Source organism: Neltuma alba, unplaced genomic scaffold (genome assembly GCF_004799145.2).
Source record: "Neltuma alba isolate B1F8T4 unplaced genomic scaffold, ASM479914v2 tig00005267_pilon, whole genome shotgun sequence".
NCBI classification, from domain to species: domain Eukaryota; kingdom Viridiplantae; phylum Streptophyta; class Magnoliopsida; order Fabales; family Fabaceae; genus Neltuma; species Neltuma alba.
Window position 1 is genome coordinate 54,745 of NW_021634040.1, and position 26,958 is coordinate 81,702.

Here is a 26,958-nt window from a genome sequence, read left to right on the forward strand (position 1 = left end):
CCTCATTCTCATTGTCATGGACCGACTACAGTCTTCGCACTATTACTATGAGGACTTCCTTCAACAGTACTTCACAGTTCATCTCCTTTGTCAGTCTTGAATTAATCAAATAGAATAATGCATACTTAACAAAGAGCTTCTATAAAGAATAGTTGCACACGTGAAAGATTCTATCGGGGCGTCTTCCACCAACGTTACTTGTGGTGTGGCTTCTTGGGAGGTCTTTCAGAATGTCCTTTCCAGGTGACCGAATCATCCATTTCACGAACAGCCTTTCAACTTTGTAGTATCAATATGACAGCTGCCATTATTATGCCACGTCAAGAACTCTATGACTCTGCGATTAACTTACATGCATAGCAACCATCCGTGCAGCGCACGGGGAGAAAATCCTAGTTTTGTGAGAACCCTTGAACCAATGCTAAAAGCTGATTCGCTAGCAACTGTAGTAATTGGAATACTAAGAATATCACATGCCATCTTTGAAAGGCATGGAAACCTAGCTGCATTAGTCCTCCAATATTCCAAAACATTAAATTTCACAAACAAGTTAGGATCAAGGGGCACTTCTTCCAAATAATATGATGTGGCATCTTTGCTCTTACATTTAAGATATTTCTGCAGTATTAATCATTAAAATAAAGAATTAGTAAAAGCTAAATAATGAAAAGGGACAGCAAAAAAGACATTTAAGTCATAAGTATTGAAGAATTTCAAACCCACCCTAAAAGCTTTCAAGTAGGTGGTGCCTTCATCATCACTATCATGAGAGGTAGAGTCAGAAGGTGGTACTGCCATCTCAGTTCTCACATTGAGATTAGAAGTTGAACTTGATTCTCCAACAAAAGGGACCGAAGATGAAGTTGATGATCCCATATTTCTATAATAATTGAAAACATAGTATAACTTGCTCCTAATGTTTTCAACCTTATCATTATAATTGATGGGATCAAGATTTGAGTAAGAAAACTTTATGACATCAAACTTCATCCGTGGGTCAAGAACAATCACTAGAGAAAGAATTACACTATAATCACTCCAATATTTGTCAAACTTCTCAACCATTCTCACAGCCATATCCCGAATCACTGGATCTTCATCATCCAAATGTGATTTTAACATTAACTCAATTGTAAATATCTGCATGAAATACATGTTAGCAGTGGGATATGATGAGCCAGAAATCATGTCTGTTATCACCGCAAAAGGCTCTATGAATGTGCACATCTTTTCTGCTCTAGACCACTCTTCATTTGTTGGACAATAGTGGTAATGGGTGTCATGAAAAGCTAAATTAACAAAAGCACAACGATATCTAATAGCACTTTCAAGCATTGTGTATGTTGAATTCCATCTAGTCGGTACATCTAGCCTCAAACCCATTGAAGTTTCAATACCCCCAACATTGTCACAACATTTCTTGAAATTAATGAACCTTGCCTGTGATTGCTTTACATATCTAATGCTCCTTGATTTTATGCATAGCATCACTTGTTACTTTCAAGCCCTCCTACACTATGAGATTCAAGATATGGGCACAACATCTCACATGGAAAAACTCTCCATTGCAGATCAAGCTATTGGTCAGATTCAATTGTTCTTTCAGCAAATTTTGCATATTATCATTTGCTGAAGCATTATCCAAAGTAATAGAAAATACCTTTTTATCAATCCCCCAATCCCTCAATATATCATGTGTCCTTTTAGCCAATTCAATCCCAAAATGAGGAGGATCCATCTTAGAGAATGCAAGGATTTTGCTATTAAGCTTCCATTTATCATCAACAAAATGAGCAGTCAAACAAAGATATCCTTCACCAGTTATAGAAGTCCAACAATCAGAAGTCAAACACACTCTACAAAGACTGTTTGCTAATGTTTTCTTTAGGATCTCTTTTTGACTAAGAAATTCCAAACATCCACCACAACAGTTTTTCTAGTAATGTTCTTGTAATCAGGATTTAAATATGAAAGTAAATCCTTAATTGCATCATACTCAACAAAGGAATATGGAAGATCATGCTTAATAATAGCAAAAGCAATCTTATCCCGGACCTTGTTATGATCAATTTGTCTAGCCCTCACATTCCCTGCTTGATCTATCATCATGGCACCAATGTTCTTATATTTTGGAAGAGACACACATACATTAACATGACGCCAGAGAGTTGAAGTCCCATAATCCTTACCACCAACTAAATACACTTTTCCACACCCATTACATGTAGCCTTTTCTTTGCCATCTATAATACTTTTAGTAAAAACCTTCCAAACCTCAGATGTCGTTTTTTTAGCCCTTTTATTTGATTCAGGCATAGAAGACACGGGTGGAGCAGATTCATCTTGAATAGTATTACTTTCAGCAGCATTGTCAACATACTTTCTTTTATGTGCCTCATCACCCATTTTGGTTTAACTATGTATACTGCAAAAGATATTCCATATTTCCATTCAACAATTACACAAACAAGAAAACATTGAAAAAAAAATTAAATTCTACTAATCTATTTCAATCAGATCCAAACCGCCCAAACATAACTAAAAAAATTGAAATTTAACTGAAGAAAGAATAATCAATCTATCAATCCAGTATTCCAGTCACAATCTCAGCCTTAACAAGTGTTAAATTAATGACTTAATCAATCCAGTATTCCAATGAATTAGCAAATTACCGAGAGGCCGAGAGGGAGAGGAGGAGACACTGCACAGAACAGGCGAGTAGTCACCGACGGAGCAGGAGGGAGACTTGGAGCAATGGAGCTCGAAGAACCCAGACTGGAGCTCGACGACGATGAAGAAGGGAGACGGACTCAAGCGACGCGAACGCCGAACGCGATCTCTGTCTCTGCCTCTGACCTGCGAGTGAGAGTGCGAGACCAGCTACCAACTCCAAGAGCCCCTAGTCGCTGTCGGTAGTCGCCAGAGATGAGAGTGAGTGAGATTGAGGTTGAGGATTTGAGTTCAAGACTTGAGAGAAGGGTGTCTGTGTGAGATGAGAGCCTACTATCTCGGTCTCTCGGACTCTGCCTCTGCGTGACCGGTGACAGTGCCGTGAGGTGAGGGTGAGCCGTGGCTGTGAGAGCCTAAGCGAGAGGCCGTGACTCCGTGAGCGGTGATGTTCGGACCGTCAGAGGGACTGAGGGAGTGAGAGTCAGGCACAGTCAGCGAGTGTCGCACTGAGACTCTAAGAGTGAAGACTGACTGTGAGTCCGTGAGTCCGTGATTGAGTCTGAGTGTTGGGGTCCTTGCCTCCTTGGGGAGTGACTGAGAGCCGAGAGGTGAGAGGAGGGAGTGACTGAGTGATGGAGCGCTGACGCCGCCGAGCGCCTGAGCGAGTGAGGCGAGGGACGGGGGGGAGTCGTCGGGGACGATTGGCCGAGTACTCGAGTGATGAGTGGTCAGCTGCTGAAACTGGAATGGAAGGCCGGAAGGGTAAGGGACTTAGGGTTATGACTTGCGGTCTTGGCGTCTTGCAGATTAGTGTCTTAGTGACTTTGGTGGACTGTGGACTGGAGTCAGGACTCAGGAGTCTCGGAGGGAAAACCAAAAAAGGAGAAAATATAAAATTTTAAAAAAATATTATGGCGAGTTATACGGGCCAGCCCGCCAACCCACGGGCTAACCCGTTTTAACCCGCGGGTTAAACGGTCCGAGCTGCTGTAACCCGTTTTTCGGTGGGCTGGAAAAAAACCAACCCTAACCCGCCTCTTTAGAGTGGGTTGGCGGGCTGGCCCGCGGGTCACAACCCATATTACCGGCTCTAATGAGGACAAATAATCATACTACAATCATCCGCATGCTCAATTGCAAACTTAACAAAATGTTCTACCCCATCCCAATATCCCTTTAAGAGATGATTGGCAAACTTGTAATTCTAGTTGTTATTATTAACAACTAGTAATTAAAAAAATTCACTCATGTGTCATTCCATTCTTTAAAAATTTAACAGCATGACGACTTAAAAATGAGCATTTTTAAGGCTTTATGCCCCCTATTTGACTTTAACCAAACTTTAAACAGCAAACTAGCAGCAAGGCCATTTCAATAACCACATCCTAACTGTCATTCAATAATCTGGAAAAAAAATAACATCTCAAGTAACATTTAATTATTCAAACTACTAGGAATAATGTTTCAGTAGAAACAAAATAATGCCATTCAACTAGAAATCAAAACCTAAATAAGTTTTAAGAATTACCTCACAAAAGATCTAGGAGTACAGGCAATAAGCTTCAAACTTTAATTACAAAAACAAAAAACATAGTGAATGTTAAAAATGGAGGGAGATCCCATTCAATGATTAAGACAGTTTTAATTTTGACAGATTAAGACCGTGCATACCTTAGTTTAAAAAAACAAACACAAATAAAATAAAATACATGATAATCCAATCTTTCAAATGATCAAATTATGTTTGAGTTCAAGGATAGTCTACTTTACCAAAATAGCTAGAGACCCAGGTATAAATGTCCTAAGTTTCATATGTTTCAAATATAAATTCTACAAATTTTGCAAGGAATTTGTGGGAGTTCAATGATGCTTGCCTTGTCATCCTTGATAACATTTTATAGCTCAGAAAGCATTAATTCTAAAAAGAAAAAAAAAGCCTCAAAGTGAACTAAGAATGAAATTGGAGAATTGATATTCTATATCACGGAAAAAAAGGTGGCTTAATTAGAGCTGTTCCATTTAAAGAATGATTCCTCTCTCTCTATCTCTCTCTCACACACACTTCCCCAACTATCACATCTGTAAAAGTCTTTAGTTCTATGGCTCTAACAAATGAATAGCAATGATGTGTTAATGTGATTAGGGTCATGTGACATCAAGAAAGATGAAAGGGAAAGGTTGATCAAGCAACTTTGATGGTTAGAAGCAAAATGAGCAAAAAGAAAGATTGAATGTAAAAGGCTAAAGATAGCAGACTTTACTCTACTCTTATGTGCATGATATTTGCTTGCATGTATGGCATGCTTGTATGTTTATGTGATTTTATTAACTTACGCATTATGAACGTGAATATGTTTAAAGTAGGCCACAGGCTTATGTATTTTATGATAAATGCATGATGATTTGCAAACATGTCATTATGTTATAAAAATATTAAGTTGCAAGCATGTTATGAATGCCAAGTTTGCCATATATGTTTAGGTAGTTATTGTTTGTTACTAAGATTCTCCCAAATCTCACTCTTCCTTAACCAACCATAAGAGGTATGATATGCAAAGAAATAAGGTTGCAAGATGTGGAAATGCAAGAATGAAGAGAAGAATTGAAGAAATAATGTATTATATTACATTATGTAATTTCTATGTCAATGTATATATAGATAGTACTAATGATATTATGTAAAGTTAAATAATAATAATGGCATAGATGATGAAACAAGTTAATGCATGAGAATGAATTATGCAATGTTGGAATGACTGCATGCAAAAAAAAAAAACATATTTATACATTATTAATACAAGTAGGGGGGATAAAGTATCTCCAAATGAGCCATGAATTTGTGATAAAGTGAAAGTAAGGCAAACGATTAAATCTGCTCATTAAATTCGATATGCTTAAAGTACAGATCCTGAACTTTAAAAAGAATAGTAAATCACTTAAAATGGATATGTGTGCTAAGAGTTATGATTGCTCAAATTTAGGACAGAAAAACTGGAAGGTATAATTTTTACCAAATGAAGAGCAAATTTCGACAAACTAACTGTACAAATAAAAAAGGTCTAAGTCAAGATTTATATTTTTTCCTATAGAAAATTAAAAGAACTTTAAATAAAGACTTGAATCACCTCAATACGATTTTTTTTATAATTAGTTATGAATTTTCACAATTGAACCAAAAATATAGAATTTACTAGTGAATAGTAACCTGAGAAACAAATTTTAAAATTTCAATCTATGGATTTTTTTCATTATCTCCTTAAATCGTAACACTCCCATACTTTCTAAAGGAGGTAAATGGGAGGATATTTCATATTGCAAGAATTGATTAATTTTCTTGATGAAAATTTGTCAACAAGACTGATACAACAATTCCTGAGCATAATAAATAATGTTCGAAACCTTATTCCTCATGCATGAAATCCTACCGGCCAGCCATACAAGTTTCTTAAGAAGAACAGTACGGATGGCAATTGGTGATCATATACTGTAAAGTAAAATAAATACATGAATATATTGTTTAAAATTACTATTGATTGTCGACATGATGTGACATTAAAAACAGAAATTTATCATGGTGTTGAAAGCTGAATTATCTCCATTTTATATATAATAAGAATAATATAAAATTGCGGGGTGCCAATGTGTATGAGTTGGACCCAAAGTTCCGGCATGGAATATACTAGTCTATTATAAAGCGCGGGAGAATGTGGGACGTGTTAATTTGTCAACGAAAAGATAATCAACAGACCAAAATTTATTTATGTTTTCTTTGCACATCTCAATATGATATACACTAATTAAAAAGTAATAAATGCAGCAGACCATTTGGATTCAATATTAATAAATTGGCATTGACGATTCCCAAAGTCAGACAAGCAATGTATACTAACTAATATCTTATTCTATAAACCAAGATACAGATTGATATTTAGTACATATTTTATCAAGAAGGCCGGTGTGTACACATTATAGAACTCATCTTCTCCAACACTATATATATATACATACATGTAAAGCAAAACAAAGTTGTAGTGTTTAAACTCTTTGCTTCAGAGAGATCAGTGACCAACAAATATGAATTGCCTTTGGGTTTGTCAGTCTCGCTTGTGGATGCCCACCATTGTGTTTTACACATGTTTATGGATCCCACTGCTCCAACTAAAGAGGACTCTGTTGAGTTTTTTGTCTAATTGTAACGACAAAAGTAGAGAATCCATACGAGAAGAGTGGCCTGAAGTTCCGGTACTTCCGGTGTCAAGGTACGAGGATGTGCAGAGATACTATTCTTCTTCTTCCTTAGATGGAGACATGGAGGACGAGGTTTGCTCCGTTTGCTTGTTGGAGTTTGATGGTGAAGATATAGTGAGCAAGCTGCCTAGATGTGGGCATGTGTACCATGTTAACTGCATTGAAGGATGGCTGCTCAGGAACTACTTCACCTGCCCACTCTGTAGATCTTTTATATTTTCACAAACTGATTAATAAGAGGCTCGCATTTGAATAGGATTGCCTCTAATAGAACCTGTACACAGCAACAACAAAAAATTCGCCATAGTAAAATTTCATTTTGATGATAAATAGGAGTTGGTTTTATCAAAAGGTTCATGATTTAATTTAATTTGTTTATGCACGAGGTTTTGTGTTTGATCTGTGAAAAATGCCTTTGGAAAAAATATCCATATATTGAGCGTATAATGTTTATATCTAACTTGATAATAATGAAATATTAAAGTAGTAGGAAATAAAATCCACTTTGATGAATCTAAATGATCTTATTGTTCAGATAATCATTATTTTGTTCATGTTTTGCTAAGAAACATTCTTAAGGAATAAGTAAATGAATTGTTTTCCAAGGTTTTAACAGCTCCATACATTTTAGCAGCTAAATGCAGAGCCCAAATCATGTACGTGCCATAGTGTTTTCTGCATTACGCAAGGAACAGTGTGCATTTGTTATGAGAGCCATTGTATATCTTTTTTAACTTTTATTCCAACAATATTCCCCCGTTATATCACGGGCAAGGGAACTCGCCAGTCTGGCATGTGGGCTGTTCTCTATGGGCCATACGGCTTTGGAGATCTTCATTAAAGACTCTCACAAGCAATATCATAACATCTAAGGCCCAAAGGATTTCAAATTCTTTTGCAGGCCTGTGAATTGAAGGGCAATTAATTTTTGATGTAAAATGACAAAAGTAGTCCTGATAAGTGAAGAGGAGATATAACAGAATAATGTCATGCATTTAATCCTAATAAAATTCCAAGTTATCATTTAAAAATAACAAATAAAAGTTTCACAATTGACAACAATAGTTGTAAATTCATGTGTTTGTATAAATAGATAGGTAAATGATGGAGATCGATCTAATGACCAAAAGGGAACCACCAAGAATTAAGATGCTTAAAATCTACCAATTAGTTTATTTTTAATTATTTTTTGTTTTATTTATTTAGGATTTTTTTTTTACATTTGAGTATTTGAGAATTTTCAAATAAATCTTGTGGATTATCCATTAGATATATTATTTTAGAAATATGAGTTGCCAAACAGGAATTTCAAGGATATTATCTGATATCTTATTATTATATCCTTGATTCAAATTTAAATAGATGACAATCTTATCCTTAAAATATTTTTATATTTTTAGATTAATTATAATATTTAGAGCCTCATTAGAGTAAAATATTTTGTCTATTTAAAGAACCAGTTGTGTTCAGTTATTTTTAAGTCATAAATGAGAATTTCTTTGACAGATAGTTACTTATGCCTTTGTATTGGTGGCAAAATACAATTAGGGTGCGAGATTCTGATCAACTTGTTGTGGAGTCTTTTCACTGCTAAGGATCTAGAGACAAGTTTCTCTAGGGTTTTAGTTGATCAACATAACTTTTATTATTTTTAAGTATTTTTTTATTAAACAGTTGATCAACTAAAAATAAAAAATAGTAAAAAAATAATAAAAGTCGATTAGACAGTATGTTTCTTCCCTGTTATGTTTAGTTGATCAACGTACCTTACTCATTTATCAAACAGTATGTTTCTTCTCTTGTTATGTTTGTTCTTCATACTGAAGCCTTTTATGTTCGTTTTCAACTGGAACTTTTAGATTCACTGGTTCTCTTTGACCGTTTTCTTTCCTTTTTCATGAAATTAATAGGTTTTAATTCCTCTCAATCATGCAACAATCACTTTTCTTATGTGCATTCTTTCGATTTTACAGTTCTTTGAATGACGTTAGCCTTCTTATAGGGGCAAGAAAAATAACACGTGATTCCACTTCCTGCAAGCATTTATCTCACTTAAAGCAAGTTTTTGCGTTATTAATCAATAACTTTCGTTTTCTAACACATGGATATCGGACGAGTTGAACCGTTGACTGGAAACAAAAGTGGCTCATTCTGAGTGTTTAAACCGTTCACATGTTGGACCAAATTGAGCCGCCTTGAACCCGCTTTTGAGCCAAAAACCGTAGCGGGTTTTCAAGAACCGGATATCTCAAACACATCCTCAAAATATTCATCTTTTTCCTTCCATCTGGCCTGTGCGAGTTCATTGCTTTAGCTCTATAACTACAACTCCAATGACCTCCATCTATTATCTTCTCTCTGCCTCCACGAGTTGGTCTGAAAGCAAGTTTAAGAGTTGTGAAGGTGTGAAAATAGAGGATGAAAGAAGAGACTAGAAATGGAACGTAAACAAAGAAAGAGGAAAGGAGATGGAGAAAGAAGAAAGAGAGGGAGGAGTGAAATAGTGAACTATGAAGAAAGAGAAAAAAGAATGAAGGTGTTGAGGGAAGTGGAGGGTGTTTAAATTGTCTTGTCTCAGTAGGTCTTTCCCGGTTCTGATCACTTTGGGATGGGACGGGATGGGACAAAAAAATTTCTAAAACAGGACAAAAAATTTTTTAGGATGAGACAATTCCGGGATAGGACAAAATATTAAACAAGATGGGACGGGATATGGGACGGGGTTGTCCCGTCCCCGTGTGGTCTCAGGATATATTAAAAAAAATTGCAAATCTTAAATATACTTTAAAAAAAAATAGATGCCCTATTATTACCATTCCTGAATAATCTCCCTCTTGGCCTCTCTCTCTCCAGCCCCCAGTGGCCTCCTCCTTCTCACCTTCGCTTTGTTTATTGTCAGTCTCCTCGCTGACAATCGCTGTGAGACTACTTTGCTATTAGCTGGTCATTATCTTTCTTGCCTCTGCTCTTATTGGGTTGCCATTTATTCTCGCATGCCTCCCCGCCGTTAGCTCATTCCTTGTTTATTCTTGCCTAGGATATTTAGCTCCCCATCATGAATGGCTGCTCTCTCTCCCCTTCTTGTCGCATCACTGTAAGCTCATGCCTTGTTGCCTTTGCTGTGTTGTGACTCTAAATCTCTGATTGCGTCGCAGTTTCACACCCTGTCTCTCCTCGCAATCACCAACTCTGAACTCCCTATCAGCCCGTCACCGTGATTCCTTCTTGCCTCTGATCTGAACTGTCCCCACTTCGCCTAAGACCTGAATCAATTCATCGAGGCTCACTGGTAAACCGTCTGTCTCTGTTCAAGTCACATTCCATGTTTTTTTTTTTCCTTTTTTTAATTCATGATCTAGGCTTGGGTCATTAATCAAGTGTTGTGGTTATTAAAATATTAAATTTGTGATGTTAGTGTTCCTACATAATCGAATGAAGCAATCAGGAAATTATTTAAATGAAGAGGTTATATACAGGGAAGGATGGACAGATGCTTAGTCTAAAACATTTTCTTTGCATCTCCATCTGTGGCGTCAGGTTAATGGCAGCAGACTTAAAATTCTTTATCTGAAAGTGCAATTTGTTTACCATTTGAAAGTCCATTTTCAAAGGCCCAAACTTGACTTTATTGTTTTGGCTCAAAGTAATCTGTTAGGCCCAAAAAAGAAAAAGAAACAAGAAGAAATTATTTAAGACTGGTCCAATAAAATTGAATTGAAGCTGAAAGGGGAAAAAAAAGGGGAATTATGGGATGGGACAAGATACAGGACAAAAGTCTTGTACTGTCCCTGTTCACCAGGACAGGACCGAGATGAGCCTATCTCAGTCCTGTCCCGTTCTGTGAACACCGCTAGTGGAGACTTCAGAAAACGTATTTAGTATGGAAAATGACCTAAAAAGGTGTGAGAAAAATGGGAGGAAAAATAAAATTTGAGATAGATTAAGAGTGATAATATAAGAAATATTATAGTTTTACATTTAACTATCTATTTATTATATCTATATCTTTCTAGGGTTAAGAGTAAAAAATACTCATGAAAATATACCAAAAGTTTACCCAATACCATGAACTTTCTTTGGGTTCAAATCTACCAATTGAAGTTTAAAAAGAGATCAATATACTAAATATTCACCAAACACCATATAATTTTTAATAAAAGTACAAAAATATCCAAATCTTAAAGGGTTATTGCATTAGAGTGTGTTAGAGGTTATTAATTATAATAAATTTTTATTTCCCAATCTTTACATATTTATTATTTTTAATCAATTTTAAGTAAGATTTTAATTCACTTATAGATATTGACAATAAATACAATATATTGACAACCATATAATATAAATATAATTAAAGGCATAATATTTTATTATTTTTGTAATATAGTAAATCTTGGAAAAAGGAAGTAAATTTTTGACATTTTGTACTAAATGGCGAATAGATACAATTTTATCCTACTATTAACTTAATTTTGATCATAAATTCATAATGTTTCAAACTGATTTTGAATTTAAATTCAAATTATCTATATTTTTAAAAGGGAAAAATGCTGCAAAATACCCTCAAAATTACTAAATGACAAATTAGGGTAGGTGAATTTCAAAATCTCAATTCAGGTTCCAAGTACCATTTTAAAATTTTCAAATCTTGTAAAATGATAACATTGTCCTTACTGTCGGTGACTACTTCCATATAGCTATTGACTACTCTATTTTAACTATTGACTACTTTTGTTTTCAAAATTCTGGTGACTACTTTTATATAGCTATTGACTACACAAGAGTAGTAAATCGCATTACTAGAGTAGCTGGTTGCTTAACAAGAATAGTCATCATAGTTTAAAAGTAAGTGTAGTCAATAGCTAAAAAAAATAGTCAATACATAAGAAAGAGTAGTCGTCGGAGCTCTGATAACATGTCACAGAGTTTAAAAATAAATATAGTCAATAGCTTAAAAAGAGTAGACAATACATAAGAAAGAGTAGTCACTGGAGTTCCAGTGACTGGTCGCTGGAGCTCCGACAGTAAGAATTGCTGAAGTGGTAGTATTTAGGGAAAAAAAGTTAAAAAAAAGTGAAGGGCATTTGTGTAATTTTACAAGATTTTAAATTTTCAAAAAAGTATCTGGGGTTTGAATTGATATTTTGAAATTCAGATACCCTCATTTGTCATTTAGTAATTTTGAGATTATTTTAGTGTCTTTTTTTCTTTTTAAAAGGTACTATTTTCACTATTTTAGTGTAAGAAATTTAAAAAAAATTAATATTTTTATATCATATATATTCCTAAGCGTATAGAACACGCTTCAATTCTCCATTATTGCGAAGTCCGCCCTTTGTTCTGCTGCCACCATCTGATTTTCCTTCACTTGCTTCATTTTGAGGACCAGACTCCATTCAGCTTTCTTCTTATTGGAAACTCCCATTTTCTTCGATTCCTTTTTACCTGCAGGCATGCATAAGTGAGTTTGCTCCGGCTCCTTCTCTTCTTCCTTCGCTACTCGTTCACCTCTGTCATCTTTGTTCTTCTTTGCCGTTTTTGTGCTTAAACCTTCTGATTTTTAGATATTCATTTCGACTCCAATCCGGCCTAACTCCTTAAGCAGTTAAATCTTGTAAATTGATCCACCCTCCCCACCAATCGTCCGGTCCGATCCAGCTTTCACAATCCTGTTATTAATACTTGATGGTTATTCTTAATAACTATTAAGTATTGGACAACAACAAATGATTAATGGATGGTTATTCTTAATAACCATTAAGTATTGGGTAACAGAAGACGACTAATGCAGGTTACAATACTTGACACTTTTATAGTTAAAATTGTCAAATATTTGCTATGCGAATCTATGATGTCTGCATATTTGATGGCTTATAATAGTTAAATATGGGCAAAAATAACAATCAAGTATTTGTATTTTTGTAGTAGTGATTTTATCAATGTCACCGAGTAGTACCTACTGTTCCTCTTTGGGACTTCAAGCAGTGTCAGGCTCGGTGGCGTTGTTGTTGGTTCAAGATATGACTGAAGCTTTGGCTAGTCTTCGAAACGCTGACCACCATGTTTGTTTTTCTTTTATTCTTTCTTCTATATTATGTTGTTTTGTTTTCTTATTTAGTGACGAGTCGGTCTTCTCTTCTAATTTATTTAGTCTTTGCTCAAATTAACTATGTGTGATAGCCACCTTTAATGTGTAATCTTTTTACTTAGTTCAAATAAAATTGTCTTTATTCAAAAAAAAAAATCATATGCGCTGTGGGTCAAACCATTTTTTTGTGCACCAAAAAGTAATTTCTCAAATTAGGTGTATTGTAATACCTTGTATACATTAACGGTAAGCAAATTGAAAGTGCATAATCAAAAGGGAAAAGTATTTTGCATGTAGCTCTATTTTTTTCTAATTAAAACTTTGCGCCATTACACAGTTAGCCCTGGTAACTTCAATTTATTAGCACTACTACTCCCTATACAGACAATTACAGTACTACTTGTTAAAAAAGCAAAATGAAAAGATTTTATTAAGAAAGAAAAATATATAAATACTAAATTAAAAATTAAAAGGATTATAAATACTTGCAAATTGCAAATTGACTCACTACTACAAAATGGATTATTTACGTCACCAATATTTGTCTGGTGTAAAAAAAACAAAGAAAAAAATACTAAATATACACGTTTGGTATAAGAAATAGATGAGTATGATCACTCATACTAATCTATTTTAAAGCCAACACATGAGTATGAGCACTCATACTTGTTTGTTGGGCTCAACAGATGAGTATGAGGGCTTCATACTCATCTTTTTCACTCATGCTTGTCTATTTTAAAGCCAACAAACGAGTATAAGTAATCATACTTGTTGGGCTCACCAAACAAGTATGAGGGCTTCATGCTCATCTGTTTTACTTCAACAAACGAGTATGAAGCCCTCATACTCATCTTTTGATCCTGATAGACGAGTATGAGTGCTTATATTCTTCTATTATAGCAAAACAAACAAGTATGAGCTCATCATTTTTTAAAAGTTTCTCTGCAGTACCATAGCTTGCTCTCATAACACACATAGTAGCAATGCATAATCAAACAAAGCTTCTCTTCCTCTTCTCTTCTCTTCTCTTCTCCTTTCACTGCATTATAGATCATTGTCCATTCTCAGCATCAACTTTCTCCTCTTCTCTTCTCCTTTCTTAGCGTCGCATGAGACAATCTCTTCATTCTCAGCTTGACTTACTAGTTTTGTCCATTATCAACTTGTACATGACAGTCCCTCCCCATTTTCAGCTTGCATGCACAGCACGACTTGAGCTAGGTAAGTTATTTTGTGTGTGGTTGTTATATTGTGTTGAAAGCAAACAAAGTAATAGAGAGGAATAGGATCGAGAATGTTTTAGCAGAAGGCGGTGTGTGTTATTCACAGCTTGAGGTTACCTATATGCATGTATTGACATAATCAGAGGACGTGTGCATCCCTACAAATATGGGATATATTATAATGACTATAATAACACCAAATCATATCAGATATGGACAAGTTTGACTATCTACAATAATGACCAAGTATCTCGACTATCAATGTAAATCACAATTATATCTTATGGATATTCATAACACCCCTTTCAAATGAGAGGGTGCAGGGTTGACTCCAAGTTTACAACAAAGATGATTGAAATGTGTATGGCCTAATGGTTTAGTGAGTAAGTCAGTTGTTTGCTCTATGGTGGGAACATAACCAACAATGAGCTCATGATTTAACACCTTGTTATGGATAAAGTGTACATCTATTTCAATATGTTTAGTGCGAGCATAGTATACTGGATTTTCAGCCAAGGCACTAGCTCTAAGATTATCACACCATATTATGGGTGTGTGTCATAAGGAAAGTTTAAGTTCTTTCAGTATAGACGTCACTCATACAATTTCTGCAACTACATTAGCTAATCCTCTATACTCAAATTCTGTGCTTGACCTTGCCATGACCCTTTATTTTTGAGATGACCATGAGACTAGTGTGTGACCAAGGTATATGCAATATCCAGAGATAGATTTTTTATCAACAATGCATGCTGCCCAGTTTGCATCAGTGTATGCAGAGAGTTGAAGTCGGTTAATTTTAGGAATGAACAATCTGCGTGTAGCTGTTTCTTTGAGATAACACAAGATTCGCTTTACAGCTTGCCAATGGGCTGTTGTGTGATTACTTAGAAATCGACTAAGATGATTCACTAAGAAAGCTATATCCGGGCGAGTGTTGGTCAAGTATTGGAAAGCGCCAGTTGCGCTTCTATATTTTAATGGATTAGTGAGAACTTCGCCTTCATCAAGTCAAAGTAATTTCCCCATAACCATAGGAGTGGGCACTAGTGCTGTACATAACAAGTCTTATGATAATTAAGAGTGCTATTGGTATTGTACTTGGTTTTGAACACCCACTGACAATCAACAACAAATTGAGCAGGATGTGGTAGGACAAGAGGCCATGTCTAGTTTTGTCATGAGTGCTTGGTATTTCCTTTGCATGGCATTTCTCCAATGAGGGGGTTGTAATGCATCAGCAACTATGGTAGGTTCTACTTCAGTTGGTGTTAAGATGGATCCAACAAAAGGGTACTTAGGTTTAAAGATTCCTCTTTGGGAGCAAATCACCATTCTCATTTCAATGATAAGAAGTGGAGCTGGTTCAACATTAGCATTATTCATGAGCCGAAGAGACTCAAAGCTACTAGCAGTAGAGTCACTTTATGCACTAGAATTATCTTGCTCTAGGGAGCTGATGTGATTGGACCTTTCAGGACTCATAGGTTGTGCAATGTTATTTTGGCCCTGGCAGTCTGTATTTGCATGATTAGGTCGTGATTGGTGTAGTGACAATGGGAATGGCTCAAGATCTACAGCATCCTATTGAATTTGCAATTGCTCATAACATAGAAACCCATGAGCAAAAGGGAACTCTTCTTCATTGAAGGTTACATGTCGAGAAATGAATAGATGCTCGTCAGAATTCCTGCACTTAAAACATTTATGCTCACTACTATACCCCATAAAGACACATCGAACACTTCAAAATTGCAATTTATGTTGATTGTAAGGCCTTAAACATGGATAGCATGGACATCCAAACACCTTGAGTCATGTGTAACCTGGATCTTTATTGAATAATGTTTTATAAGGTGAGTTATCCTGCAAGTATAGATATGGGCAATAAGTTAATCAAATGAACAGCTATATGAAATCCTTCCCACCAATACTTAATAGGCATTTTTACTTGTGCGAGAAGGGTAAGACCAAGTTCAACAATATGATGATGCTTGCGTTCTGCTCTCCCATTTTGTTCTGAAGTATGCGACATGAATGTCTAAAAATAATTCTAGATGATTGAATTATGTCTTGTAAATTTCCATACTCAACTCCCCAATCACTTTGCATAACCTTAATTTTTTTATTAGAGATTTTCAACTTGGTTTTTGAACTGAATGAAAGGTCCCCTCACTTCACTTTTATGTTTAAGTGGAAATATCTAGGTAAAACAGCTATAATCATCAACAAAGTGAATATAATAGTGAAACCTATTTAAAGATTGAACTGGAGAAGGACCCCAAACATCATTGTGAATCAAATCAAGTGGTCTTTCAGTATGAGATTCATAATTACTGAAAGGCAACTTATGCATTTTGCCAAATTGGCATGCTTCACAAAATAAAGTTTTATTTCCAAAATTCAAACTATAAAAACTCAGAACTTGACTCAAAACTCTTAAAGACGGATGATGAAGGTGTCGATGCCACAATTCAAGCTCATCACTTGAGGATTTATTCTTCACACGAACTATCACACATAAGGGAGAGAGCTTCAAGTTGTCAACTCAACAAAGCCCATTAACGATTGTTCCCTTCAGTAGAATTGTCCCAGTTTTCTTATCCTTCACAAAGAGAACTTGTAAATGAAGTTCAATGTAGGCATCATTATCAAAGGCAAGTTTAGAGGCACTAATAAGATTTTTCACAATGTCAGGACTATATAGCACATTTTTTAATTTCACATTTCTACCATTGTGTGTTTGTAAGGTCACATCACTACTATGCTCAATTAGAATCAAATCATTATTGCCAATGATTATATTTTTGTTACCTGGATATTGTGAGGGGTTACCAAGTTGAGTAGGATCATGGGTTATATGAGCAATGGCCCTACTATCAATATACCATTCCAGTTCATTTGACATATGGGGTGTCGCTGCCATGAAAGCAAAGTGATATGCATTTTGAGGCCATGTAATTTCATAGGGACCATGTAATTGTGATCAAACCTATAATAGCATATGACAATAGAGTGTCCATTACAACCACAGACTCGGCAGTTGATGTCACACCTTACTATTTTATCAACTTAGGTTCCATTTAAAACCATTTTAGACCACATTGGATGGTCTTGAGCTCACTTTTTATCTGAAAAATGCTAAATTTCAGATTTTTACTGTTTATCAAGTAAAAATCCAGTTTTTCTGGCCCAACTTCAAAAATCCATAACTTATTCCAAAAAAATCGAAATGATGTAGTTCAAAATTCTATTTAAAGATATTTAAGTTATATTTGAAGAAAAAATAATCTTGTGATCCAATTCCTTAGGAAAAAGCATTAGGCTTTTGTGAAAGGTAACACTATCCATTTGCCAAAAACCCTTCTTTCCAGATTCTGACCTTTAACTTTGAAAAATCATTAAAAATCGTATACTTGGTCATTTTTAATGTGTTAGCTATCTAATTGAAGCTGAAGAAATTATTTATAACCATGCCAAATTTCGTGACTAAAATCGTTTGAGAACTTAATCAAAAAGTCACATGAATAAGGCAGTGTCAGTGTGTTACAACACTATTAGTATAATATATACATAGCCAAAAAGATCCACGAAATTTTGTGGCAAGACACCACAAATTTAACCTTCAATTTGCAGCTTTCCCTTGGAGGATTCAGGCCCTAAAATGTTAGATTGCATTTGTGGAATGAGATTTCATTGAAATCCCAATAGCAAATTAACCAACTATATCACCAACAAGCATCATCAACATGCATAACTACATTAACTACTATTGGTGAACTAGCATGCTTATCATTTGGAAAACTCAATCATGTAAAGGCCAAAGCAAGAAAGTACAAAGAGCAGCCACCTTATAATCAAGAAAGTTCAACCACATAATAGCAATTAATCATGCAATAATCAATAATGCCAAATTAGTGTTAGTAGCTAGGTTTAACTTGCTACCTTGCTCCAAAAGCTTGAGCTTTCTTTCTTTCTCTTCTTTCCCCTCACAAATATCAAACCCTAGTAATGCAATCCATCAAAAGGGGCAGCAAAATCATTAACCAATCAAGAAAAAGCAAGAACACAATCAAAAATGACTCTTGCTCCTTAAAGCTTCCATCTTTGTTCACTATTTTTGAACTGTTTTCTTTTAACCCTAAAATTTGTTTCTTTACTTATTTCTACATGGTTTTTCACTAGGGGTACTAGAACCAAAAACTACAACTTTGTTTTAATGCTTCCAACACTTGTTCCTTTTAGTTTACATTACACCATTTCTCATTTTAAGCATCATGGAAGCCTTAAAACATTGAAAATCTCATCCTAGGGTTCAGTCATCATCTTGGCCGAAACGAACATTCAAAGAAACAACCAAGAAAAATGCTTCGAAACAACCAAGAAAAATGCTTCGAAACAACCTATACTCACTTGCAACCACTACGAGCTAACATGTTTTGATGTGTCTTAGCAAATGTGATCAACAAAACTCCATTCCCCTCAAACTAATTAGTTCGGTCAACACTCAAAGGAGAGGAAAAACAGATTTTTTTAACCATAGAAAGAAAGAAAACAAAGCAAGAACTTATCTAGAACCAAGAACTAACCTTAAATCCTTGGTTGTATGGTCAAAGCTGCAAGCTTTCTCTTGTTTCTTCCTCAAAAATCTCTCTTTTCTCTCCTTTCCTCCCTTGGACGAAACATGCATGTAAAAATGGGGGAAGATGAGCTTGTTTAATGGTCCAAAATATCTCAACTACTGTCATTAATGAGAGTCCAAGTGTCATTACCCTCTTTAATCTTGTTTTCTCTTTCTTAATTAACAAAATCTAAAAGAAATTAATTACCAAAGTCAAGATCCTCTCCACTTGAGGAGTGACACTTGGCAAATTCAAATCCTCTCCATCAAGAGCTTGACACATGGCTCAATGTGATCCATTTGATTTGCAAGACACTAGTCTTGCTTTATCAGTATACTTTGACTCTGAGTTTAACTTTCTTTTATAATTATAGTAGTTTGGCCTCTTTGCCTCAAAATTAATTTTGCTAATAATTAAATAAAAGGAAAAATTAATTTCCTCCTCTTTAGGGATTTTTCCACTTTTCACAAGTATTTAGAAAAATCTTGGATACTTGAGGGTCTTCATTTAATTCCATAATTTCTTATAATTCCTTGGGGTCTCATAGGAATTTTCTTGAAATTTTATTCTCCTTAAAAATATTTATTTAGAATTTTCCAAATAAAATCCCTTAATTAGCCTAAATCACCCTTAAATTCTCTTGTAATTTTTCTAAGGTAATTTGGTCATAAAACCAACTTTATAATTTCATATAACTCTCAAAAGATATTATCCTTATTTTTTCTTAATTTTTCAAGGCTTGGAAATACTTTTCCTTATTTACATTTGACTAATTTTTCCTTAATTAGTCAAATTCCTATTTTTGGCTTGGAAAATTATGGTAATTATTTTCTACTGAAATTCTTCTATTTCTTCTTATCATTTTTAATCCTCAATAATTTGAGAATATTTCTTATTTCTATTTACCATAATGTTGGATGTGACAGTTGATCCTTACATTAGTGTATTCACGTCCTCGTCCCCCACAATTGCCACAACCACGAGGTGGTCCTCGTCCTCGATTAGATCGGTGAGCTAAGCAAACCTGCATAACATGCGCAACTGGAGGGATAATGGTAAGAGTACTAAATCGATTAATTTGTTCCAACCTGCTTTCATAGGTGAGGAGGGTGATTTGAAAATCAACCCAACTAGTTGGTTCTTTGTCAAGTAGTTGACAGGCAATGGGATTGTACTCTCCATCAAGCCTGACAAGTACTTGTGTGATCAGATTAGTCAAAGAGATCGGGCTTCCAGCAAGGAGGAGTTGGTCAGATAGCGCTTTCATGCGAGGTAGGTAGTCTTCCATCTTCATAGACCCTTTATGGGTGTGCTGCAAATCATTTCTGAACATCACAATTCGTGAGTGAGTGCTTGCTCCAAAAAAGTCCTTAGCCATCTTCCATAGTTCATGAGCAGTGCTACAATTCAGCATGTTCATTGCCACTTCAGGATTGATGGTAGTGTATAACCATCCTAAGAGCAGTTGATCGGCGGCCAACCATTCATTTTATGCTGGGTTGGGAGTGACGTCATCATTGATGTTAATATACTCATCAAGGCAATGCATAGTGCCAAGAAAATGGCTGTCAAGCTTGTAGCCTCTTATGATGGGCAGCACGGTGGATTTCCAAAGTAGATAATTACCTCTGTCCAACTTGACAGAGTTAGGGGTAGTACTAGAACCAATAGTTAGTGGTTTGTTAGGGAATGAGAAAGGGACCGAAGAGGAGTTAGAGGTGCCATTGAAAGAGGTACTGGAAGAGGCCATGGGTGTGGGCTCTGATGTCAAAACAAAGTAATAGAGAGGAATAGGATCGAGAATGTTTTAGCAAAAGGTGGTGCATATTATTCACAGCTTGAGGTTTACATATACATGTACTAACGCAATCAGAGGACACATGTATCCCTTCAAATATGGGATATATTATAATGACTATAATAACACCAAATCATATCAGATATGAACAAGTTTGACTCTCTACAATAATAACCAAGTATCTCGGCTACCAAGGTAAAACACAATTATATCTTATGGATATTCCTAACAAAAGGTAAGTTATATTGTGATATTAAAGGGGTGTTTTGCAATTGCTCCAGAAGTGCTTCTGGGCCCCAAACCATGGTTTGCGAATAAGCATCATGGGGATCGCTTCTAAAGAGTGAAAAATAATCGTTGGAGTAATTATTACTCCTTTTAATAGCTCCCAATATTGAAAACGCATGAACCTCTTCTCCCATTCTACCCGGAACGAAAGCCTCTCCTCCCATTCCTCTTGTGCCGTCGCCCCTTCTGAAGATTTCTCTTCTCCCGTGTTATCGCATCTTCTTCCCATCGGTGAGATCATTCACTAGTTAGGAGTTTCAGCACCGGCAAGGTGTTTCTCAGCTTGCCAGAACAAGATCGTGCATTAGGTTGCCCGATCTAAGCCTTCTATTTCTGATATCTTTGCTGTTGACTTCGTCTTAGGTGGTGGTGTTCGATTCCATCACCTAGATCCAGAACTCAGGTAAGCTGTCTCCTCTCATTTGTGAACGTCTGGTTAATCAATTTCTTCACTGATGTAAACGTCCGAATCTGTTGTGTTTTCAAATTCCCTCCCAGCGTTGATTTTTTTTTAGACAGAGGTTGGTTTCACTAGTTGGTTATGATATATTCACTTCTATTGACTTTATTTTATTTTCCTCCTACCTTCATCTGTTCATTTTGTTCACTAGTTGCTTTTGTTTCATGGTAATCTGTTGAGCAAATGAGAATGAGAGACAGAGCAATCGTGTGTGTGTATACGACTATGGCAAAGATCAATGTTGTGGCTAATTGTGGTATATACCTGTGTTTCATTTTGAAATTCTAGTTATGGCTGGTTGTTGGTTGCTTTTGTTTTATGGTAGTCTGTTGATCAAATGAGAATGAGAGACAGAGCAATCGTGTGTGTGTATACGACTATGGCAAAGATCAATGTTGTGGCTAATTGTGGTATATACCTGTGTTTCATTTTGAAATTCTAGTTATGGCTGGTTGTTGGTTGCTTTTGTTTTATGGTAGTCTGTTGATCAAATGAGAATGAGAGACAAGCATTCTTGTGTTATAACTACTTAATTTCTTGATGCAATCATGCTTGTGTTATAACTAGCTAATACACGATTTTAGATGAGGGCAGAGCTAGAAATGTTGTTTATAGCAAACGAAATAAGGGAAAACAGGGGAATTTTGTTTACAATCTATGAAAAATGATTTTATTGTTTGACTATATTTAGCTAGAAATTTTGAAATGAATGAACCAGTTGGAATTGAACTTGCCATAGCAAAGTTGTTTTGAAGAAAACTTACTCCTGCTATCCCTCATGATCAACAGAGGCAGTGCTTTAGTCTAATTATATCTAATTTGTTATTACTTTTGAAGTAGGAAATGGTCAGTACATCTCCAGCATTAACATGAAGTCATTTATGATGATCAATACTCAACCTTGAAATTGTCTCTTTACCTTTTGTAATGATATTTTTGAAATGAGAACATGAGGATTATTTTTATGGTCAAAGATATTTTGTTTCTCCTCTCTATTTGAAAATAAGGTAGCTATATAAGAAATACTGTCTCTATTCTAAAAGTAATTAACACCACTCTTGAGATATTACATGTTTGCATGAAAGAAATTAGTATTGAGCAAGTAGAAGCAGCAATAAAAGTTGGAACAAGCAGTCAATTAGATTGATTTCTATCCTAAAATATTCTTATTGTGAATTTGTCTTTCCAGAACTTGTCTTGGTTGGTTGTTGGCCAGTTTATAAAGTGCTATTATGAACCTTGTAGAAAATGCAATTTATGGCGATGTATTTATCCGTCTAGCACATTTAATTACTAGGTTACTTTATTCTTTCTCTAATGTCTTGGAAATGGTTAAATATTATACCTATTATATCATATCTCCTGGACTGAATGGCATGCTTTTTGGGTTGAACTTGTGATGACTGAAGTGTTGTAATTGGTCTATAGCATAATAAGTAAACAAAATGGAAAAGCTTCATGGGATATAAGGACCACAAAGGTCTTTATTGTCTTGTGCATTGAAGAAGTTGAAAAAGGGGGAAGAAAAGGAACTAGCTTGACAAAGCCTGCTTGGGCAAGTCTTGGGGACAGCTTCACTACAAAGACTGGGAGAGTCTATACGAAAATTCAATTAAAAAACAAATTTGACTCTCTATGAAAGGAGTGGCAGTTATGGGATACGCTGCTCCGTGAGACAAGTTTGGGGTGGGATGCTTAAAGGAATACTGTTAGTGCCCCTGATGATTGGTTGGAGAAAAAATAGTGATAATCATTTAACATTACTTGAGCTTGCATTTTCTCCCATGTTAACATTTTTTGTATAATGTATAATATTTTTGGTGTTGAATGTGCAGAAGTTCCAGGCTACGAGAAATTTAGAGAAAGTAGGGTTCAACGTAGGGCTGAATTGACTCAACTCTTTGGGTCTGTAGCTGTAACTAGACCACAGTCATGGGCACCTTCTTCCATGACACTTCCAAGTGAAGGAGTTCCTGCAGATGATATGGAAGAAGGGTCTGGAGATAGTGAGGAAATTTTGGGGGCACCAACTGGCATAAGTGGGGAGTTTAATTCGGTCACATTCAATGATAATAGTGGAGAAAGTGGAGGCAATGCTAGGATGAGACAAGAAGCCATTAGTGGTGGTAGAAGCACAGGTGGCGGTTGACCTAATAGCTCATTAGGGGTTAGAAAAAAGGCTGAATCCATGAAGAAGAAACCCACTTCCACTAAGAAAATAACAGATGCACTAAGCAAGATAGCTCAAGGAAATGAAATTAATTCTCAACATGAACATAAAGAGATTTCAGAAGCACGTGCTAGGAAGTTAAAAGAAGAAGCACATGCTTATGAGACATCAATTGCGGGAGTCATGGAGCACCTTAATGAAGTTGATGAAGTTGTTGATGATCCTGATCTATTTGGCCGGTGCACAACACTCCTTATGGACAAGCCAGTTGCAAGGGAGATGTATATGGCTCTGAAGAATAAGAGGAAAAACTTCTGATCTTCTTGAAGCATGCAACTAAGGATTGAGACTTCGTTTGTGTTGCTTAGAAGATGACTGTGATAATTTGCATATACTTTTGAGAATGATGTAACCAACACTATTGTATTATGTGACTACTAAATTTCTGTAGGAATTAAACAACATATTTCCTTATTAAATGTTTGGTAATTTCATATTAGGGTTTCTGAATTTTATGTCTATGTACACAAGATAAGACAAAAAATGGCTGATGAAAAAATTGCCAAAGAGTATTGTAAACGACAAAACAAACAGGTTAATCAAGTTGCAGCAGTGATTGGTGGATACGCTTCTCTTCATTTGTGTAAAGGACCCCAACATACAAGTATTTATACAGGCGGGGCATTGGTAAGGGATGTTTTACAAGGCCATTCCACCTGTTGTTATAATATGTTTAGGATGGAAAGGGAAATGTTCTTCAGTCTTTGCACGGATTTGCAACAACATGGTCTAAGGGAAACTAGAAATATTGGGATACATGAAATGGTTGCAATATTTTTAAATACCGTTGGCCATGCACTTAATAGTAGGATGCAGCAAGAAAGATTTCAGCATTCAGGGGAGACAATTAGTAGACATTTCGATAGTGTCTTACTAGCATGCTGTAGACTTGCTATGTCCAATATCAAACCAAAAGATCTAACATTTCAGCATTTGCATACAAAAATCCGGCCCGGTGGTCGATACTAGCCCTTTTTCAAACATACTATTGGAGCAATTGATGGAACACACATTTCATGCATTGTTAATGCAACTAAGCAAACAAAATTTATTAACTGAAAAGGAAGAGTGAGGCAAAATGTAATGGCGGTTTGCGATTGGGACATGTGCTTCACTTTTGTATTGGCTAGATGGGAAGGTAGTGGGCATGATGCTCATATATTTGACTACGCCTTCAGAACTCCTTCCATGAACTTTCCCTATCCGCCTCAAGGTATATTTTAAATTGCTACAATTTATTTATGCTGAACTGTTAGAAAACAAAGTTTATTGACACCAATCATATATTTGATGTAGGCAAATATTATTTGGTGCATGCTGGCTATCCGACCCCATGGGATACCTTGTCTCTACAGACGCAAACACTACCATCTCCCTAATTTTTGAAGGTCATCTACACTTGAAAATGAGAATGAGGCGTTCAATTATTTGCACTCAAGTCTATAGAGCACTATTGAAAGAACTTTTGGAGTTTAGAAGAGTAAGTTGGCAATTTTAGGAAACATGCCGAGCTATGACTTTCCAACACAAGTTTAAATTGTTTGTCCAACAATGGCCATACATAACTTCATTAGATCAACATCCATTTCTGATCCTAGTTTGATTCAGTTTAAACAAGAAAGTTCTTATGCAGAAGAAAATAATGATGATGATGGAGTTGGATCTTCCCATATACCTTCATCAATAGAATCTTCATCTCACATGGCTCAGCTTCGTGACTCCATAAGAGATCAAATTGTTCACTATATACAAGAATAGTCATGTCCTTTTTGTTTCTTTTTTTCTTTTCAGATAATGTAATGTGTTGTTAAAAAAAACTACTTGGACAAATACATTTTGTTGCAACCTTTATTATTAAGACAATTAATATAGAATTTTTTTGTGTGGTTATTTAATTTTGTGAAAAAAAAATTATGGGATTTCATCTTTAAAATCTTTAAGAAATAATAATATTTTTTGTTGGCAAAATAAATCATTTCCCTAAAAACATATTTAATTATTTTATTAATATATATACACATTAATTATTTATTATTTATATTATTTATGTCTTATTTATTATGTTGCCAAAATATATATTATTAACAAATTTATTACTTCAAATAAACATATATTAAATATATCTTATATATAATTATCATTTAAACTTATGTCCTTTTTAGTAATTTCCACATATAAAAAAGTACTTCTAACAACAATTATCCAAACAATCTCATTTTTTCAGAAAATCTATTCTTTCAAAATCTATTCTCCAGAAGCTATTCTCTAAACTATGGTTTGGCTTCATCCAAACACCCCTAAATTGAACAAAGATTTTCGGTTTGTATTCTTAACATTCTGATGGTTATGGGCGGAGAAAGGAAACCAACTTTGAGACTAATGTGAAGTGTGTGGAGTCGGGAAAATATGAGACAGAAAAAAAAAAAAAAGGGGGGGGGGGGAGACGCTTGAGAGAGCAAGGGATACAGAATATGAAAAGTGGAGTGGTTGAGAAGCTATGCAAGGGGCTACAGTCTGTTTTAGAACAAGTGGATAATGTGAATTGCGGGAAGGTAAAAAATTTGTATGAGAAATTAATATAAATATTTTCTGCTTGTAAAATTTTCAGTTCTATCTTAAAAACTTGCAATGAAGATGTCACAATGTGTTAAAAATTATAGGACTGAATAATAGAAAAAGGATTGGATTGAAAAGTTGCGGATGAATATGGTTTTTTTCCTGGCCCAAGGAATAAAGTAGGTTGATGGCATCTATTTGTGCTTTAAATTTTTTTTTTTTTTTAATAAAAGACCAATGCAGTGGGGAGGTTGGGTGGGCGGGCGATGTACTTCGGGTCGCATGAGATGAATGAGCATAAAAATGAAAGAAAGAAAATGACAGAGTGATTGGGTATACAATTCTCTTTTGCTTCTTTGTTAATTTAAACTTCCGATTGGTGTTTTGGCACTGAACTAAATAGCTTTGTGTGGAAATTATAGGCTGGTTGCCGAGAAATTGATTGTGCTCATGTATATGGAAATGAAAAGGAGGTAATTAGAAAAATTGACTTAACGCCAAATTTTTGAAAATTTTAGCATCATGATTCAACTGCAAATGATTCGATCCTGCCACTGCAGATTGGTTCAGTACTTAAAAAGCTGTTTGAGGGGGGTGTGGTGAAGCGTGGGGATTTGTGGATTACCTCTAAACTTTGGTTTGTTTGGCTTTTGAAGTTTTGATTAAATTTCATTGATTTTCAGCTTTTAATTCTCTTGATGAACTTAAATTTTCTTATTGATAAACTTACAGATTTTTAATGATGAAAGCTCATATACTGATGAAGAGATTGATGGTA

The 26,958-nt window shown here is 35.3% G+C and overlaps 1 protein-coding gene across 1 annotated transcript; it reads left to right on the plus strand.

Annotated features, from left to right (window-relative positions):
• The first annotated feature begins 21,773 nt into the window (after positions 1-21,773).
• Positions 21,774-23,543, plus strand: LOC114747223 (uncharacterized). Its single transcript, XM_028935516.1, has 2 exons — positions 21,774-21,804; positions 23,230-23,543. Exons 1-2 carry the CDS (start codon positions 21,774-21,776, stop codon positions 23,541-23,543), a joined length of 345 nt encoding a protein of 114 aa, XP_028791349.1.
• Positions 23,544-26,958: the final 3,415 nt, after the last annotated feature.

Bases quoted from the DNA above. Each gene is read 5' to 3' on its own strand.
- LOC114747223 (XM_028935516.1), top strand. From the start codon at position 21,774: ATGGCAAAGATCAATGTTGTGGCTAATTGTG. The intron at 21,805-23,229 runs GTATATACCTGT...TTGAATGTGCAG, and splicing joins CAATGTTGTGGCTAATTGTG to AAGTTCCAGGCTACGAGAAA.